The sequence below is a fragment of the Capricornis sumatraensis genome, chromosome 2 (genome assembly GCF_032405125.1).
Source record: "Capricornis sumatraensis isolate serow.1 chromosome 2, serow.2, whole genome shotgun sequence".
Lineage (NCBI taxonomy): Eukaryota > Metazoa > Chordata > Mammalia > Artiodactyla > Bovidae > Capricornis > Capricornis sumatraensis.
In genome coordinates, this window is record NC_091070.1 from 14041985 (window position 1) to 14059523 (window position 17539).

The 17539-nt window shown below is 39.5% G+C and overlaps 1 protein-coding gene and 1 pseudogene across 2 annotated transcripts in view; both read left to right on the plus strand.

The window, feature by feature from the left end:
- The first annotated feature begins 3282 nt into the window (after positions 1-3282).
- Positions 3283-17539, plus strand: part of SNW1 (SNW domain containing 1) — a 36888-nt gene continuing 22631 nt past the window's right edge. For both annotated transcript variants that reach the window (XM_068963716.1, XM_068963717.1), the window contains exons 1-3: positions 3283-3333; positions 7385-7538; positions 14756-14917. In XM_068963716.1, the coding sequence (XP_068819817.1) occupies positions 3320-3333; positions 7385-7538; positions 14756-14917 (330 nt within the window). In that variant the 5' untranslated portion in view covers positions 3283-3319. The remainder of the gene's footprint in view (positions 3334-7384; positions 7539-14755; positions 14918-17539) is intronic.
- Positions 6888-7008, plus strand: LOC138074665 (U6 spliceosomal RNA; annotated as a pseudogene).

The following is a 17539-nucleotide window of genomic DNA, read 5'->3' on the forward strand; positions in this document are numbered from 1 at the left end:
AGCGTATTAAAAAGCAGAGACAGATCATACACCATGACCAAGTGGGCTTTATCCCAGGGATGCAAGGATTCTTCAATATCTGCAAATCAATCAATGTAATTCACCACATTAACAAATTGAAAAATAAAAGCCATATGATTATCTCAGTAGATGCAGAGAAAGCCTTTGACAAAATTCAACATCCATTTATGATAAAAACTCTCCAGAAAGCAGGAATAGAAGGAACATACCTCAACATAATAAAAGCTATATATGACAAACCCACAGCAAACATCATCCTCAATGGTGAAAAACTGAAAGCATTTCCCCTAAAGTCAGGAACAAGACAAGGGTGCCCACTTTCACCGTTACTATTCAACATAGTTCTGGAAGTTTTGGCCATAGCAATCAGAGCAGAAAAAGAAATAAAAGGAATCCAAACTGGAAAAGAAGAAGTAAAACTCTCACTGTTTGCAGATGACATGATCCTCTACATAGAAAACCCTAAAGATTCCACCGGAAAATTACTAGAGCTAATCGATGAATATAGTAAAGTTGCAGGATATAAAATCAACATTCAGAAATCCCTTGCATTCCTATACACTAATAATGAGAAAGTAGAAAAAGAAATTAAGGAAACAATTCCATTCACCATTGCAATGAAAAGAATAAAATACTTAGGAATATATCTACCTAAAGAAACTAAAGACCTATATATAGAAAACTATAAAACACTGATGAAAGAAATCAAAGAGGACACTAATAGATGGAGAAATATACCATGTTCATGGATCGGAAGAATCAATATAGTGAAAATGAGTATACTACCCAAAGCAATTTACAAATTCAATGTAATCCCCATCAAGCTACGAGCCATATTTTTCACAGAACTAGAACAAATAATTTCAAGATTTGTATGGAAATAGAAAAAACCTCGAATAGCCAAAGCAATCTTGAGAAAGAAGAATGGAACTGGAGGAATCAGCTTGCCTGACTTCAGGCTCTACTACAAAGCCACAGTCATCAAGACAGTATGGTACTGGCGCAAAGACAGAAATATAGATCAATGGAACAAAATAGAAAGCCCAGAGATAAATCCACACACCTATGGACACCTTATCTTTGACAAAGGAGGCAAGAATATACAATGGAGTAAAGACAATCTCTTTAACAAGTGGTGCTGGGAAAACTGGTCAACCACTTGTTAAAGAATGAAACTAGATCACTTTCTAACACCGCACACAAAAATAAACTCAAAATGGATTAAAGATCTAAATGTAAGACCAGAAACTATAAAACTCCTAGAGGAGAACACAGGCAAAACACTCTCCAACATAAATCACAGCAGGATCCTCTATGATCCACCTCCCAGAATTCTGGAAATAAAAGCAAAAATAAACAAATGGGATCTAATTAAAATTAAAAGCTTCTGCACAACAAAGGAAAATATAAGCAAGGTGAAAAGACGGCCTTCTGAATGGGAGAAAATAATAGCAAATGAAACAACTGACTAACAACTAATCTCAAAAATATACAAGCAACTTATGCAGCTCAATTCCAGAAAAATAAACGACCCAATCAAAAAATGGGCCAAAGAACCAAATAGACATTTCTCCAAAGAAGACATAAGGATGGCTAACAAACACATGAAAAGATGCTCAACATCACTCATTATTAGAGAAATGCAAATCAAAACCACAATGAGGTACCACTTCACACCAGTCAGAATGTCTGCGATCCAAAAATCTGCAAGCAATAAATGCTGGAGAGGGTGTGGAGAAAAGGGAACCCTCTTACACTGTTGGTGGGAATGCAAACTAGTACAGCCACTATGGAAAACAGTGTGGAGATTCCTTAAAAAATTGCAAATAGAACTGCCTTATGACCCAGCAGTCCCACTGCTGGGCATACACACTGAGGAAACCAGAATTGAAAGAGACACATGTACCCCAGTGTTCATCACAGCACTGTTTATAATAGCCAGGACATGGAAACAACCTAGATGTCCATCAGCACATGAATGGATAAGAAAGCTGTGGGACATATACACAATGGAGTATTACTCAGCCGTTAAAAAGAATACATTTGAATCAGTTCTGATGAGATGGATAAAACTGGAGCCGATTATACAGAGTGAAGTAAGCCAGAAAGAAAAACACCAATACAGTATACTAACACATATATATGGAATTTAGAAAGATGTCAATGATGACCCTGTATGCAAGGCAGCAAAAAAGACACAGATGTGTATAGCGGACTTTTGGACTCAGAGGGAGAGGGAGAGGGTGGGATGATTTGAGAGAATGGCATTGAAACATGTATACTATCATGTAAGAATCGAATCGCCAGTCTATGTCCGACACAGGATACAGCATGCTTGGGGCTGGTGCATGGGGATGACCCAGAGGGATGTTATGGGGAGGGAGGTGGGAGGGGGGTTCATGTTTGGGATCGCATGTACACCCATGGTGGAACCATGTCAATGTATGGCAAAACCAATACAGTATTGCAAAGTAAAATAAGGTAAAAATAAAAATTTTTAAAAATTTAAAAAAATAAATAAATAAAGCAGAGACATTACTTTGCTGACAAACGTTCGTCTAGTCAAAGCTGTGGTTTTTCCAGTAGTCTGGTATGGATGTGAGAGTTGGACTATTAAGAAAGCAGAGAGCAAAAGAATTGGTGCTTTTGAACTGTGGTGTTGGAGAAGACTTTTGAGAGTCCCTTGGACTCTAAGGAGATCCAACCAGTCCATCCTAAAAGAAATCAGTCCTGAATATTTATTGGAAGGACTGATGCTGAAGCTGAAACTCCAATACTTTGGCCACCTGATGTGAAGGACTCATTTGAAAAGACTCTGATGCTGAGTAAGAGTGACGTTGGGAGGAGAAAGGGATAGGGAATGAGATGGTTGGATGGCATCACTGACTCGATAGACATGACTTTGAGTAAGCTCTGGGAGTTGGTGATGGACAGGGAAGCTTGATGTGCTGCAGTCCATGGGGTCGCAAAGAGTTGGACACGACTGAGCAACTCAACTGAACTGAAAATAAAGCGACTTAAAAGGCATCTCAACTTCGTTAGTATCTTGCTTAGGGAATGCTCTATCATGTCATAGTGTAAGAGCGATGCGTTTTGGTTTTTCTTAAGTGAACCGTGTATCCCAGAACTCTGGTTGACAATGGAACCGAATTATAGTCTTGTTCAAAGAACTACAAGTCCCAGAAGGCCGTTCGGCTAGGGCGCATGCGCACCGCGCGCTCCTTCCTTTCCACAGCTCTCCGCCCGGGAAAGGCCCGCCCCGCGGTGCTGTCGCTCGCGCTGGAAGAAGCGGAAGAAGATGGCGCTCACCAGGTGGGTTTGTTGATTCGGGTCCTCGATACGGAAGGGTCTGGGAGTACCCACCTTTTTTCATTTCTTTGCCCGCACTCTCCGGGCCGTCACCAGGCCCGGGCCACAGAGCAACTGTAGGCCGAGGCCACGGCTGGGCCTTCCTACAGGCCGCTGGGACAGCTAGGCCTCGCCGAAGCTGGGGTCTTTCCTCAGCGGCTTCCCGGGTTGCCTTCGCCCCCTCGCTAGGGCCGAAAGTCGCGGCGTAGCCAATAGGTTTCTGGCCTGAGAGACCGCGGAGTCGCGCGTGTTTTTGGTTTGAGCGTCTTGAGGGTGTGGAGGGCTCCGCCTCTGGTCCGCGGCTCGGGTGGGCGCGATGCGGGTGTGTGGAGGGCAGGGGCTTATTTGGGCAGAGTGGAGCGGGCGGGAGACGGCGACTGCCTGGCTGTTTTTTCGCCGAAGTCTTTTCTTCTGTTTCTGTCCGAAACCAGGACTCCTGGAAAAAAAGGGCTGGGGAGAGCGGTACTGAAGGAGATTTAAAATCAAAAGCTACGGTAGTGGCCGCTGTCTGCTAGGTCCCGTCGCTGCCCGCACTTTTAACTTTGGGCTTTTTTAGAATTTCTTCCCTTAGATAGAACCGAGTATGATTTTTGCGGTTCCCAGTTGCCTTGGCAACTGCAAGTGATTAAAATGGTCCTGGCCTTTAAGGAAAAGATGCTTAAAGAAGAGATTCGAAGGAGTTACGTAACTCCGACCTTGCTGCCCCATCTCAGTAGAAAACTTTACACGCAAACGAACTGCAACGGGAAAAGTTGAGTGCCCAAGAGGGTAAAGAAAGGAATCGCGTTAGGATATCTGCCTCAGCTCCCCTGACACTCTTCATTCTCCTTGTTCGCCTTTGTCTGGGCTGATGACCGTTATGAACCGTAAAAATACTTGGATGAGAGATTTCTTTTGGGTGCCTTGTCCTGTCCTAGGGTTTGTGTGTATACAGAAGGAAAATCTGACAGTCTTTGGCAGCAGGGAAGATTGGGGTACAAGGCCTACAGATACGAAACGAAGAATAATACAGAATGCTTATTATGTAGTGCTAGCGTGAAGTGCAAAAAGAATTAGATGGAATGGGCTGAATGAACTGGAGCATTTTCTTTAGTAAGTGTTGCAGGCAGCAAACATGCGAGTGAGTGCCCTTCAGGTGGGAGGCAGTGTGACAGAGACTAGTAGTGTTATGAGGAAAGGCTTTGTGGAAAAGATGGAATTGAAAAGGACACAAAGCAAAAATACCAGAGTTCTTGTTGGCATTGGGTGCTTAAAATTGCGATAGCAGAGTGCAGTCATTAAGTAGCTTGTCTTGGGGACTTACATGGAGTTTTAGCTGATTTGGTTTCTATAGACAGTCTCAAGTTTCCAGGTGAAGTGTTGTTATCGCCAAGATCTCCCAGAGATTCTTAACAGCAGAGGCTAGTAAAAAGGAAAGGATAGACTTAAGATGTCTCCACAGCGGCTCTGTTGACATTTGGGGCTGGATAATTCATTCTTATATGGGGCCTCCCTGCCTACATTAAGATGTTCATGAGTATCTTTAGCTTGTACCCAGTAGATGCCAGTGGCATCCCCACCTCTTCTCTTCCCTCTGCTTCACAAGTTATAACAAAATGTCTCCAGGTGTTGTCAGATATCTGCATTGTAGTTATTTTGCCCCCAGTTGAGAAATACTGAGGTAGACTTTTGTTCACTTAAGCAGCCCACCCCTACCATAGGAAAGTACCTCATGGGATTGTCATCCTTTACAGGGAACAGCAATATTAAGACTCTCTGGAAGGCTAGGATGTGTTCTCATTATAATCCAGGCCAGATTACCTGTTTACTAGATTGTCCAAACTCTGCCTTGACAAGCTGCCTGCCTTTTGATCGTTTTAGTGACTAGAATGATCATTTTCTTCCAACAAAAGGTAAAAGAGAAATGAAACCTAAGTAAATATTTTGGCTTCTTTGTTTCTGACTTTGTATCCCTCTATGTGTTAGTATACATGGTTTACTGGAAACAGCTATGGTATAAGCCCAAAATGTTTTGACTCCTTTCATCCATTCATTTGCTTAGTAAATTGCATATGTTGGGATTGCATGGATTGAAAGTACTTTGTGTCAGCTAGTGTTGCTATTGATTCTGTCAGGGACTCTTCTTACCCTCAGAGTTTACATTCTAGGGAAGACAGACTATAGGAGTAAACAAATCAGTAATACAATTTCAGGTAGTAAGTACTAGGAATAAAATAAAGGTATAGAGAGTGACGCAAAGAGCAGGGTGGAATGCTGTTTTGGTCAGGTAACAGCTGTAGGGAGGTATAATTGAGCAGGGACAGGAATACTAAGAAGCAAGCACTAAAGAATCTGATGAAGAGTTTTCTTAATAAGTAAATAGAATACCTATGGCAGTGGGAAAGCAGATACAGAAATGATTTGTTTAAAGAAAGGCAATAAGTTTGTGACCGAAAAATGATGAGTGCAAAGAGTAGAGTGAATTTATTTCTCCAGCCAACATTTGAGTAAGGCCCTATTGTGAGCTAGTTAGGCAGTGCTCTAAGAGTTAAGGATTAAAGAAACAGAAAGTGTGATTCCTGCCCTCAAGTTGCCGACAGTCTAATGAGAGAAAGAAAGATAAATCGATAGTGATTGCAGTACAGTAAGACAGATGTTGTAGTAGTGGTGTTAAGAGGGTCTTATGAGAGCATAGGTGAAGGGCAACTAACTTACGCTGGGGGAATTGTGGAACAGCTCCAAAAAATCAAATATTTATGGAACACACACTGAATGGTAGCCAGACTCTGTGCCACGTTGTTCATGGGTGGTCTCATTTAATACTTAAAACAGCTCTGAGAGGTAGATAATCTTTTGGTCCATCATTACAAATGAGAAAACTGAAGTTCAGAGAGGTAAGCAACTAAAAGTTAGTGTGTGGCATGGATAGCTTCTGAACTCAAACTTCTTACCATCACATTACCTGACCCGCCAGATTGGATTAGATTCTTCTGATAAACACTATCGCAACACTTTGTACTTTTTCTGATCACTTAGTATAACTGGTAATTACGGAGTTGTGTGATTTTGATCTCTCTCTACAGCACCCATCTATCTTTCTCAGTTCATCGTCTCCTTTCCTACCTAGCACAGTGCTAGCACCCCAGCAACCAATAAATATTTTTTTAATAAATAAGCTCTGCTGCTTATTCAAATATTCTTACTAGCCAAGAATCACAAAGAGACCCTAACTTTTCCATTGGGTATATTATTTACATACTGGAATCCTTTTGTGGTACTTTGGTATATCTCTGTAATAACTTTTATCATACTTAAAAGTTAAGAATGGTTAAAACCTCTCAAGTTTTAAATTACATCCCAAACTAGATACCCTTGGGGAAATGCACTTAAATATGCATCTCCTGTTTTGTTTCTTTTTTTATCCACCTCTTTGTCACTTTCAGTGCTAATACTTATTTTTTTGTATTAATGCTAAAATAGTTAAATGTAGGAAGCATAAGGGTAAAATAGTTAAACATAAGGAGTATAAGAATAGTAAAGTGCTCGGTTCAGCAGCACATGTACTAAAATTGGAACAATACAGAGAAGATTAGCATGGCCCCTGCACAAGGATGACATGCATGAAGCGAATGTGAAATTCGTGAGGCGTTCCTTTTTTTTTTTTTAAGGGGTATTAAAGACACTAAGACCATCTTATTCTAGAGAGTTGACCCCTCGGTAATTGAGAAAATTTACTTGTTACAAGAAAAGAAATGTGGAGGCATAAAAACTAGTGGTTTATTATGTGAAATTTCTTAATTCTGGGCACTGGTTGCCTGCATCCTGGTCAGATATTTTTACTGTATGTCTCTTAGTACTTATTTCTTTTCCAGGCATAATAAAGCAGCAAATATTTAACCCTGCCATAAATCATTGGAAACTTTGCTCTTTTGCCCAAAGGAAGAAATATAATAGGAAAATAGTGTTTGATGGGCAAATTGCAATAATAAAATGTAAGAATTTTTAAAATTCTTACTTTTTCTGTCTTTGTTTCTAGCTTTTTACCTGCACCTACTCAGCTGTCTCAGGACCAGCTTGAGGCTGAAGAAAAGGCACGATCCCAGAGATCACGACAGACCTCACTGGTCTCCTCCCGAAGAGAGCCTCCCCCGTATGGTTACCGGAAAGGTTGGATACCTCGGTTACTAGAGGTAAACGGTTTTGCTGAAATTTATTATAGCACCTTTGTAAAGTAAATGTAAACCCTAGAACTGTTGCATATGAGTTCCAGTGTGATAGAGATTCTAGTTGTGAGCTCTCAAGACATGTACTTCCCTCAGAAGATTGAGCTTTTTGTCTTGCTTATTCTCACTGGTTTGTGATCACTAGAGAAGTATACCAATGTATGTCTCTTATGTCAAACTGTCACTCATGTACAGAAGAAATTAACATACTCTTTCTAAATTGGGACTTACAGTGTATGGAAAATAATGGGGAGGTGAGAGAGAAAAATGAAAGAATGGTTCCACATTCGGGTACCTTTCCCTCCCTCTTCCCTGTGTGTACAGTGCCACATCACCCTGAAGAAGCAACTCTTCTCCAGGGAAAACTCTGGCAGCATTTGCTTTTCTGATTTCTTTCCTGTTAGTTGTAGTGGATAGAACACTGATGAGAAGATTCTTTTTATTAATTTTTTTTTTCTGTATAGCTGTGTTCCTTACTATTTGTGTGACCCTGGACAGATCCTAAGCTCTCTTCCTCTGTTTTCTTATCTTCAATCGGAGAATGTACAGCTTAGATCAGTTTGGGAGAAGGTATAAGAGACAGAATTTGATGGTTAATTCAGAGGCAGTGAGGGAGAAGGAGGAATCTGAAATGATCTTTTTATGTCTCTAGCTAGATCACAAAGCACTTATTCTCCTCATTACTCAGGATCTTGTACATCAGTTCAATGCGTATTCCCTTCCCTAATTCCAGGGGCAGACTGCCCATGCTTAATCACCATTTTTACCTACGGAGAAATGCAGACACTTGAGGCTTGCCTCCCCAAGGCCTCTTCCTGTTTCTTCTCCATCTTCCTATTTTCATTCTGACTCCTGCAAATTTTCCTCCTCCACTTCCCAAGGGATATACTTGCCCTATTAAAAATCTCTGTGCCTATTTATTTGTACCCAGTTATTATAATTTTATCACTTTGTTTTGTTCTGTCTTTACATGGTTATAATTTTGCTTCACAAATAGAAAGGGTCAAGTCCTAAACTTTTTTTCATATGCCTCCAAGTGGTGATCATGGAACTAATTATTCATTGGATTGAAATATGTTGCTCAGCACCTCTATAAAACCAACTGTATTCTCAGCCTCTCTCCTTTGTCATTATTCCTGCCTGCCACATTCTTTGTACAGCCTCAAAGAGGAACACCCAGCTAAATCATGTCTTCTCCTAACATATTCCCAGGTGTTTTTTGTTTGGTTGGTTTTTGTTCAACTATACTCTGTTCTTTATTAATTCTAGTGTCTGAAGGCCAGCCTTCTGATACCTCTGAAGGTATTTTTGTGTTGTTGCTTTTATTTTCACTGATAATGTTATTTGTGAGAAGCAGAGCAAAATAAATGATTATAAAGGAGGCCATAATGCTGCCTTATCTGGGGCAAAAAGGTAGTAATTGCCATTATCTAATAGAAGACTGAAGTGTCTCTTTTATGGGATTATAGATATTCTGAGTTTGGCCTCTCAGTAGATTAGAGTGAGGATGGCAGGCTTCATCTACATACAACAGAAATCGCATCCTTACTTGCATTTCAGTATCAGGACATTTAACATTTAGTACTATTAGTTTTTAAAAGCTTACATGACTATCATAGGATTCCTATATCCTGGTGGAGCCGACCAGTTTATTTGAAAATCAATCCAAAATGGCCACCTGATGGAGATACTGTGAATGCTTCTGGAGGAGAGTGAATATTCTGTGGAAGAAAGCATTTTGTTCTAGTTTTTAAAGTAAAAGCTATGATTTTCTGGCAAGCTTAGTGACTGCATAATGCCACATCTAAGTCCTGAAGTGCTTGTTATAGTTGAAGAACTCTAGCAAATCTGAGGAGAAGGCAGTGGCACCCAACTTGGGTACTCTTGCCTGGCAAATGCCATGGACGGAGGAGCCTGGTGGGCTGCAGTCCATGGGGTCGCTAGGAGTTGGACACAACTGAGCGACTTCTCTTTCACTTTTCACTTTCATGCATTGGAGAAGGAAATGGCACCCCACTCCAGCGTTCTTGCCTGGAGAATCCCAGGGATGGGGGAGCCTGGTGTGCTGCCGTCTCTGGGGTCGCACAGGGCCGGGCACGACTGAGCGACTTTCCTTTCACTTTTCACTTTAATGCATTGGAGAAGGAAATGGCAGCCCATTCCAGCGTTCTTGCCTGGAGAATCCCAGGGACGCGGGAGCCTGGTGGGCTGCCGTCTCTGGGGTTTCACAGGGTCGGGCACAACTGAGCGACCTAGCGGCCGCAGATCTGAGCACATGTCAGCTTGATGTCTTGGGAACAGGTAGGGCCATTCCAGGGACTGTTTTACCTATTTTCTGCCTGATTTACAAGAAAACACCTTCAGCTCTATTATTTGTTTTAAAAGATGTCAAACCTTTCTTTAGCACGTAAGCATGTTGTACCTAGAAAATCATATATCTAGGATCTAATGAAATATTTCTTGAAGGAGGAGGACATATAAAAGTGGCGATTTTCGTAAATTTTTTTCATCAAATCCCCTCTAAATGATGAATATTAATAGATTTTTCCTCTGATTTCTTGCCCTTTCTTGAGCTAAGATACTTCAGTTTAGTAGGAAATGTAAAGGCTTTTGGAGTCAAAAGATATGGGTTCCACAAGACAAGGGTGCCCACTTTTACCACTACTATTCAACATAGTTCTGGAAGTTTTGGCCACAGCAATCAGAGCAGAAAAAGAAATAAAAGGAATCCAAACTGGAAAAGAAGTAAAACTTTCACTGTTTGCAGATGACATGATCCTCTACATAGAAAACCCTAAAGACTCCACCGGAAAATTACTAGAGCTAATCAATGAATATAGTAAAGTTGCAGGATATAAAATCAACATTCAGAAATCCCTTGCATTCCTATACACTAATAATGAGAAAGTAGAAAAAGAAATTAAGGAAACAATTCCATTCACCATTACAATGAAAAGAATAAAATACTTAGGAATATATCTATCTAAAGAAACTAAAGACCTATATATAGAAAACTATAAAACACTGATGAAAGAAATCAAAGAGGACACTAATAGATGGAGAAATATACCATGTTCATGGATCGGAAGAATCAATATAGTGAAAATGAGTATACTACCCAAAGCAATTTACAAATTCAATGTAATCCCTATCAAGCTACCAGCCATATTTTTCACAGAACTAGAACAAATAATTTCAAGATTTGTATGGAAATAGAAAAAACCTCGAATAGCCAAAGCAATCTTGAGAAAGAAGAATGGAACTGGAGGAATCAGCTTGCCTGACTTCAGGCTCTACTACAAAGCCACAGTCATCAAGACAGTATGGTACTGGCGCAAAGACAGAAATATAGATCAATGGAACAAAATAGAAAGCCCAGAGATAAATCCACACACCTAGGACACCTTATCTTTGACAAAGGAGGCAAGAATATACAATGGAGTAAAGACAATCTCTTTAACAAGTGGTGCTGGGAAAACTGGTCAACCACTTGTTAAAGAATGAAACTAGAGCACTTTCTAACACCGCACACAAAAATAAACTCAAAATGGATTAAAGATCTAAATGTAAGACCAGAAACTATAAAACTCCTAGAGGAGAACATAGGCAAAACACTCTCCGACATAAATCACAGCAGGATCCTCTATGATCCACCTCCCAGAATTCTGGAAATAAAAGCAAAAATGAACAAATGGGATCTAATTAAAATTAAAAGCTTCTGCACAACAAAGGAAAATATAAGCAAGGTGAAAAGACGGCCTTCTGAATGGGAGAAAATAATAGCAAATGAAACAGCTGACTAACAGCTAATCTCAAAAATATACAAGCAACTTATGCAGCTCAATTCCAGAAAAATAAACGATCCAATCAAAAAATGGGCCAAAGAACTAAATAGACATTTCTCCGAAGAAGACATACGGATGGCTAACAAACACATGAAAAGATGCTCAACATCACTCATTATTAGAGAAATGCAAATCAAAACCACAATGAGGTACCACTTCACACCAGTCAGAATGTCTGCGATCCAAAAATCTGCAAGCAATAAATGCTGGAGAGGGTGTGGAGAAAAGGGAACCCTCTTACACTGTTGGTGGGAATGCAAACTAGTACAGCCACTATGGAAAACAGTGTGGAGATTCCTTAAAAAATTGCAAATAGAACTGCCTTATGACCCAGCAATCCCACTGCTGGGCATACACACCGAGGAAACCAGAATTGAAAGAGACACATGTACCCCAGTGTTCATCGCAGCACTGTTTATAATAGCCAGGACATGGAAACAACCTAGATGTCCATCAGCACATGAATGGATAAGAAAGCTGTGGGACATATACACAATGGAGTATTACTCAGCCGTTAAAAAGAATACATTTGAATCAGTTCTGATGAGATGGATAAAACTGGAGCCGATTATACAGAGTGAAGTAAGCCAGAAAGAAAAACATCAATACAGTATACTAACACATATATATGGAATTTAGAAAGATGGCAGTGACGATCCTGTATGCAAGACAACAAAAAAGACAAAGACACAGCTGTGTATAACGGACTTTTGGACTCAGAGGGAGAGGGAGAGGGTGGGATGATTTGGGAGAATGGCATTGAAACATGTATACTATCATGTAAGAATCGAATCGCCAGTCTATGTCCGACGCAGGATACAGCATGCTTGGGGCTGGTGCATGGGGATGACCCAGAGAGATGTTATGGGGAGGGAGGTGGGAGGGGGGTTCATGTTTGGGAACGCATGTACACCCGTGATGGATTCAAGTCAATGTACGGCAAAACCAATACAGTATTGTAAAGTAAAATAAAGTAAAAATATAAAATAAAATTGTTCCCTGAACTTGAAAAAAAAAAAAAGATACAGGTTCCAGTCCTCATAGCTATCCATGAGACCTTCGAAAAATCACTTTTAATTTTTCTAAACTTATTTTCTCCATATGAAAATATGAGGTGTTGAAGAACTACAAGAATTAAATGAGAATATATGTGTGAATTATATTTTCTAAGTTTTAATAAGGTACTAAGCAAATATTGACTATGCCAAAACCTTTGTGTGGATCACAACAAACTGGAAAATTCTGAAAGAAATGAGAATACCAGACCACCTGACCTGCCTCTTGAGAAACCTATATGCAGGTCAGGAAGCAACAGTTAGAACTGGACATAGAACAACAGACTGGTTCCAAATAGGAAAAGGAGTACATCAAGGCTGTATATTGTCACCCTGCTTATTTAACTTCTATGCAGAGTACATCATGAGAAATGCTGGGCTAGAAGAAGCACAAGCTGGAATCAAGATTGCCGGGAGAAATGTCAGTAACCTCAGATATGCAGATGACACCACCCTTATGGCAGAAAGTGAAGAGGAACTAAAAAGCCTCTTGATGAAAGTGAAAGAGGAGAGTGAAAAAGTTGGCTTAAAACTCAACATTCAGAAAACGAAGATCATGGCATCTGGTCCCATCACTTCATGGGAAATAGATGGGGAAACAGTGGAAACAGTGTCAGACTATTTTTCGGGGCTCCAAAATCACTGCAGATGGTGATTGCAGCCATGAAATTAAAAGATGCTTACTCCTTGGAAGGAAAGTTATGACCAACCTAGATAGCATATTGAAAAGCAGAGATATTACTTTGCCAACAAAGGTCCGTCTAGTCAAGGCTATGGTTTTTCCAGTGTCATGTATGGATGTGAGAGTTGGTCTGTAAAGAAAGCTGAGCGCCGAAGAATTGATGCTTTTGAACTGTGGTGTTGGAGAAGACTCTTGAGAGTCCCTTCGACTGCAAGGAGATCCAATGAGTCCATTCTAAAGGAGATCAGTCCTGGGTGTTCATTGGAAGGACTGATGCTGAAGCTGAAACTCCAGTACTTTGGCTACCTCATGCGAAGAGTTGACTCATTGGAAAAGACCCTGATGCTGGGAGGGATTGGGGGCAGAAGGGGATGACAGAGAATGAGATGGCTGGATGGACGATAGGAATGAGATGGCTGGATGGACTGACTCGATGGACATGAGTTTGAGTAAACTCCAGGAGTTGTTGACGGACAGGGAGGCCTGTTGTGCTGCGATTCATGGGATCGCAAAGAGTAGGACATGACTGAATAACTGAACTGAACTGAAGCAAATATTATTAATTTAATAAAACTTTAAATTTAATGTCCATATGTTAACTTGAATGATAGACTTTTTTTGTAATTTTAAACTTCATTGACAGACTTAGCTTTCTCCTTTAGAATTCTTAATTCTGTCTTCTAAATAATTATATGTAATCATCATTAGAAATGTGGTACACTCATTTCTGGATGCTTCCTATTTGCTTCTCATGGAACACTGAATAAATACTATCATGTTCTTAAAATCTGAAGAAGAAATGTAATTCTTTACTTTTTCTCTTTTTTGGCTGTGCTGCACAGCTTGCAGAATCTTAGTTCCCTGACCAGGGATTGAATCCAGGCCGTGGTGGTGAAAGCCTGGAATCCTAACCACTAGGCCACCAGGGAACTCCCCATTTCTTTACATTTCTGCTCTAACTATAGCTTGACCTGTCTTTCACTAAGAAAATTATGTATGCTAAAATGAAAAATCTTTTCCTTATACTAAACATTTTGCTTAATTTCTTCCTGCCATGTACTTAAAATCCAGATCCTTGCCATGATCTAGGAGCTGTTTCATGATCTGATGTTTGTTATCTTCCCAAACAGACTTAATTGCTTATATGTCTGCACCTCTGCCCTCAATAAGCTACAGCCCCACTAGACCTCGTTTCCTAGAACATGCTGAGCTCAGTCTTGAAGCAGGGCCTTCACACTTGCTGTTTAATCTGCCTAGAAAATGCTTCCCTCAGATCTTCCCATGACTGATTTCTCATCATTCAGGCTTTACCTCATACTACCTCTTCACAAAGGTTATCCCAACCACACTGTCAAAAACAGCCTGTCTTCCCAGCCCCTTTATTGCTTTCAAGGCATTTATCACAAGCCAGAAATTATGCCTTTTATATCTTTGCCCACTAAAATGTACACTCCATAAGATCAGAGACCCCTGCTTTGTTTACTGCCATTTCTCTAGCATCTAGCATAAGGGCTCAATAGTTACCTGCTGAAAGAGTGACTATATCTTAAATCTCAAGTTACTGTTATTGAACATTCTTTTTATTTCTCTTTATTTACATAGGATTTTGGAGATGGAGGGGCTTTTCCAGAGATCCACGTGGCCCAGTATCCCCTGGATATGGGACGAAAGAAAAAAATGTCAAATGCATTGGCCATTCAGGTGGATGCTGAAGGAAAAATTAAGTATGATGCAATTGCTCGACAAGGACAGTCAAAAGACAAGGTAACCCTCTCATTGATTTTTTCCCCCATTAATAAATATTTCGTGAGAAATCTTTTTTTTTTTTAATTGTGTGAAAATGATAACTCTTTGGCCATTTAGTTTATGTCAGAAGTAACAATGAAGTATACTTAGGCTAACTGAAGATGACTTCATAACAGTATGAACAATATAACATGGCTTCATAACAGCAATGACTTTTTCCTTAGAAATTCCTCAAATTGATGATAAGTTTATATATATTAATACTTAGGGATTCCATGTATTTGTTTTACATTTTAAAAACAATCCTTGTTTCCCTTCCAGTTTTATTGAGATATAATTGACATACAGCATCATATATGAAAAGCAGTTCTTTTATAATACTAGCTTTTATTAAGTACTAGTAAATTTTTAAAAATCTACAATTCTGGCAGTCCTAAAAAAATCAAAATTTAGTTTTGTCTATAGTCTTTTCTATTTCTCTTCCAAAATACGTACATACTTAATTGTTTTGATGGTTCGTCTGAATAGAATAAATCACATAAACTTCTTTCTCCCATGATTAAGTACAAAACTGGCACTTGCTAGTTTTAGGATGGCCCTGCTTACAAAGTAATCCAAAGACCAAAAATAAAATTTGTTTAAAATAACCTCATCATAGAGCAGCCACACCCAGAGCCAAGGAACTGTTTTTAAGACCTAGTTTTTTTCTTATAAATAAATACTCCTAATAGAGATAAAAGATCTCTTTAGAATTGATTGTATTGGGGACAGTACCTGAGAACCTTCAGTACCTATCCTTTGCTTCTTCTCTCTCTCCCAAACATTCTCATTTTACTCTCTAAGACAGCACTGATGATATGTCATTGTTTGCTCCTCCATCATGGCTGCTAGTTTAGGGGGAGAACAATTATGCAGTCATGCAAATTTATATCTCAGATTTCAGCTGGCCTCCCTTGATGTTCCTCCAAGCTTAACTCCTACTCTTCTCCATCCTCTCTCAGTTTAACAGGTGACTCCCCATCTATTTGCACATAAGACTGTTGGAAGAAAATTGTTGGCTTTCTTTATCTTGCACTTGCCTTTTTGTCTTGACTATTCCTTTTGTCTTTATAACAAATCTCTTCCTATCTAAATCTAATCTTTTCAAGTGTATTCTAGTGTATCCTAGATCTCATCTCTTCCCCTTTCCTTTGTAACGTCACTTTTACATGTATTCCCACTTTATATATATACACATACATGCAAATATATGTATCTTTTTTTAAATAAATGAGATTTTAATTCTCATAACTCCCATAGACTTGATTTTTTTTTTTTTTACTTTTACTGTTTTAAAGATTTTTTATTAGTACATAGAGGTCTACTTCATTAAGAAAAATCTAAATAGATTTTCATGGTGGCCTTGTGCCCTAATTGTTTTTAAACATTGAAAATTTCCAGTTATTTACTTTTGCAAGCAGTGCTTTAGTCAAATCCATATATAACTATCCTTTTGCACATCAGTGTTTTGTATAACAGCTTCCCTGATGGCTCAGGGGTATAGAATCCATCTGTCAGTGCAGGAGATGTAGGTTCCATCCCTGTGTTGGGAAGATCCCCTGAAGAAGGAAATGCCACCCCACTCCAGTATTCTTGCCTGGACAGAGGATCCTGGTGGGCTACAACCCACGGGGTCACAATAGAGTCAGATACGACTAAACAACAGCAACAGCAACAGATTTGTATAAAATAAATTCTTAGTATGTGTATTGGGTCAGAGGATATTCACATTTCACGTGACATATAATGCCAGTATGTTCTCTAAAAAGCCTTTGCCTAACATTCATTCTATTCTGTTGTATTTCCCTCAGACTCTCAATCTGTTAGTTACCATGATTTATCTTATTTCTTTAACATTTCTCAGGTATTTCCATCTCTGCTACTTAATTCAGACCCTTATCTTTTCTTGCGTAATTTATTGCAGCAAAATCTGAACTCCTCTCCTTGGCATTTGTCTTAACCTGAGTGAAAAAATGGTGGTTCATGTTTTTCTGTTTCTCTCTCTCTCCCCACCACAAACACAGCATAAGCGTGCACACTTAAAATCTTTCCACAATCTTTAGGATGAAAACCAGCCAAGCACCTAATGAGACACTTGACCTCTTGCTTACCTTTCTAGCCTAGCATCAATGTTCACGACCAGAATATTGAAGTCTAAAAATTGAAAGTCCAGTTTTAGCCATTCTGTTTATTTTCAGTACAAAATTATCAACATTACAGGTTGTTGTTACAGAAGAAGAAACTTTCAGACATTCCTCGTAATATGTCTGCTATAAGGAACTTCTTGCAGTTCCCCTGTTATGACACATTTTTACCTGGGGAACTTCCCCTGTGTGCCCTCTCATGCTAGGAAAAGTCCTCTCCCTGTTCTTTCTTATGACTAAATTCTCTTGCTTTCAACTCACGTGTCTCTATTCCAGTGTAATCTCCCTGATCCTCCTTGGCTGGATTGGGTGTCCTTTCTCCCTGTTCCCTATGTTTAGTAGCAGTCATCACCTTTTGTTGTAATTATCCTTTCACTAATAACAGTCTATGGTGTTTAATTATAAGCTCCTTGAGTATAGAGATTATGTCTTTATTTTCCTCTTTGATGCCTAACTT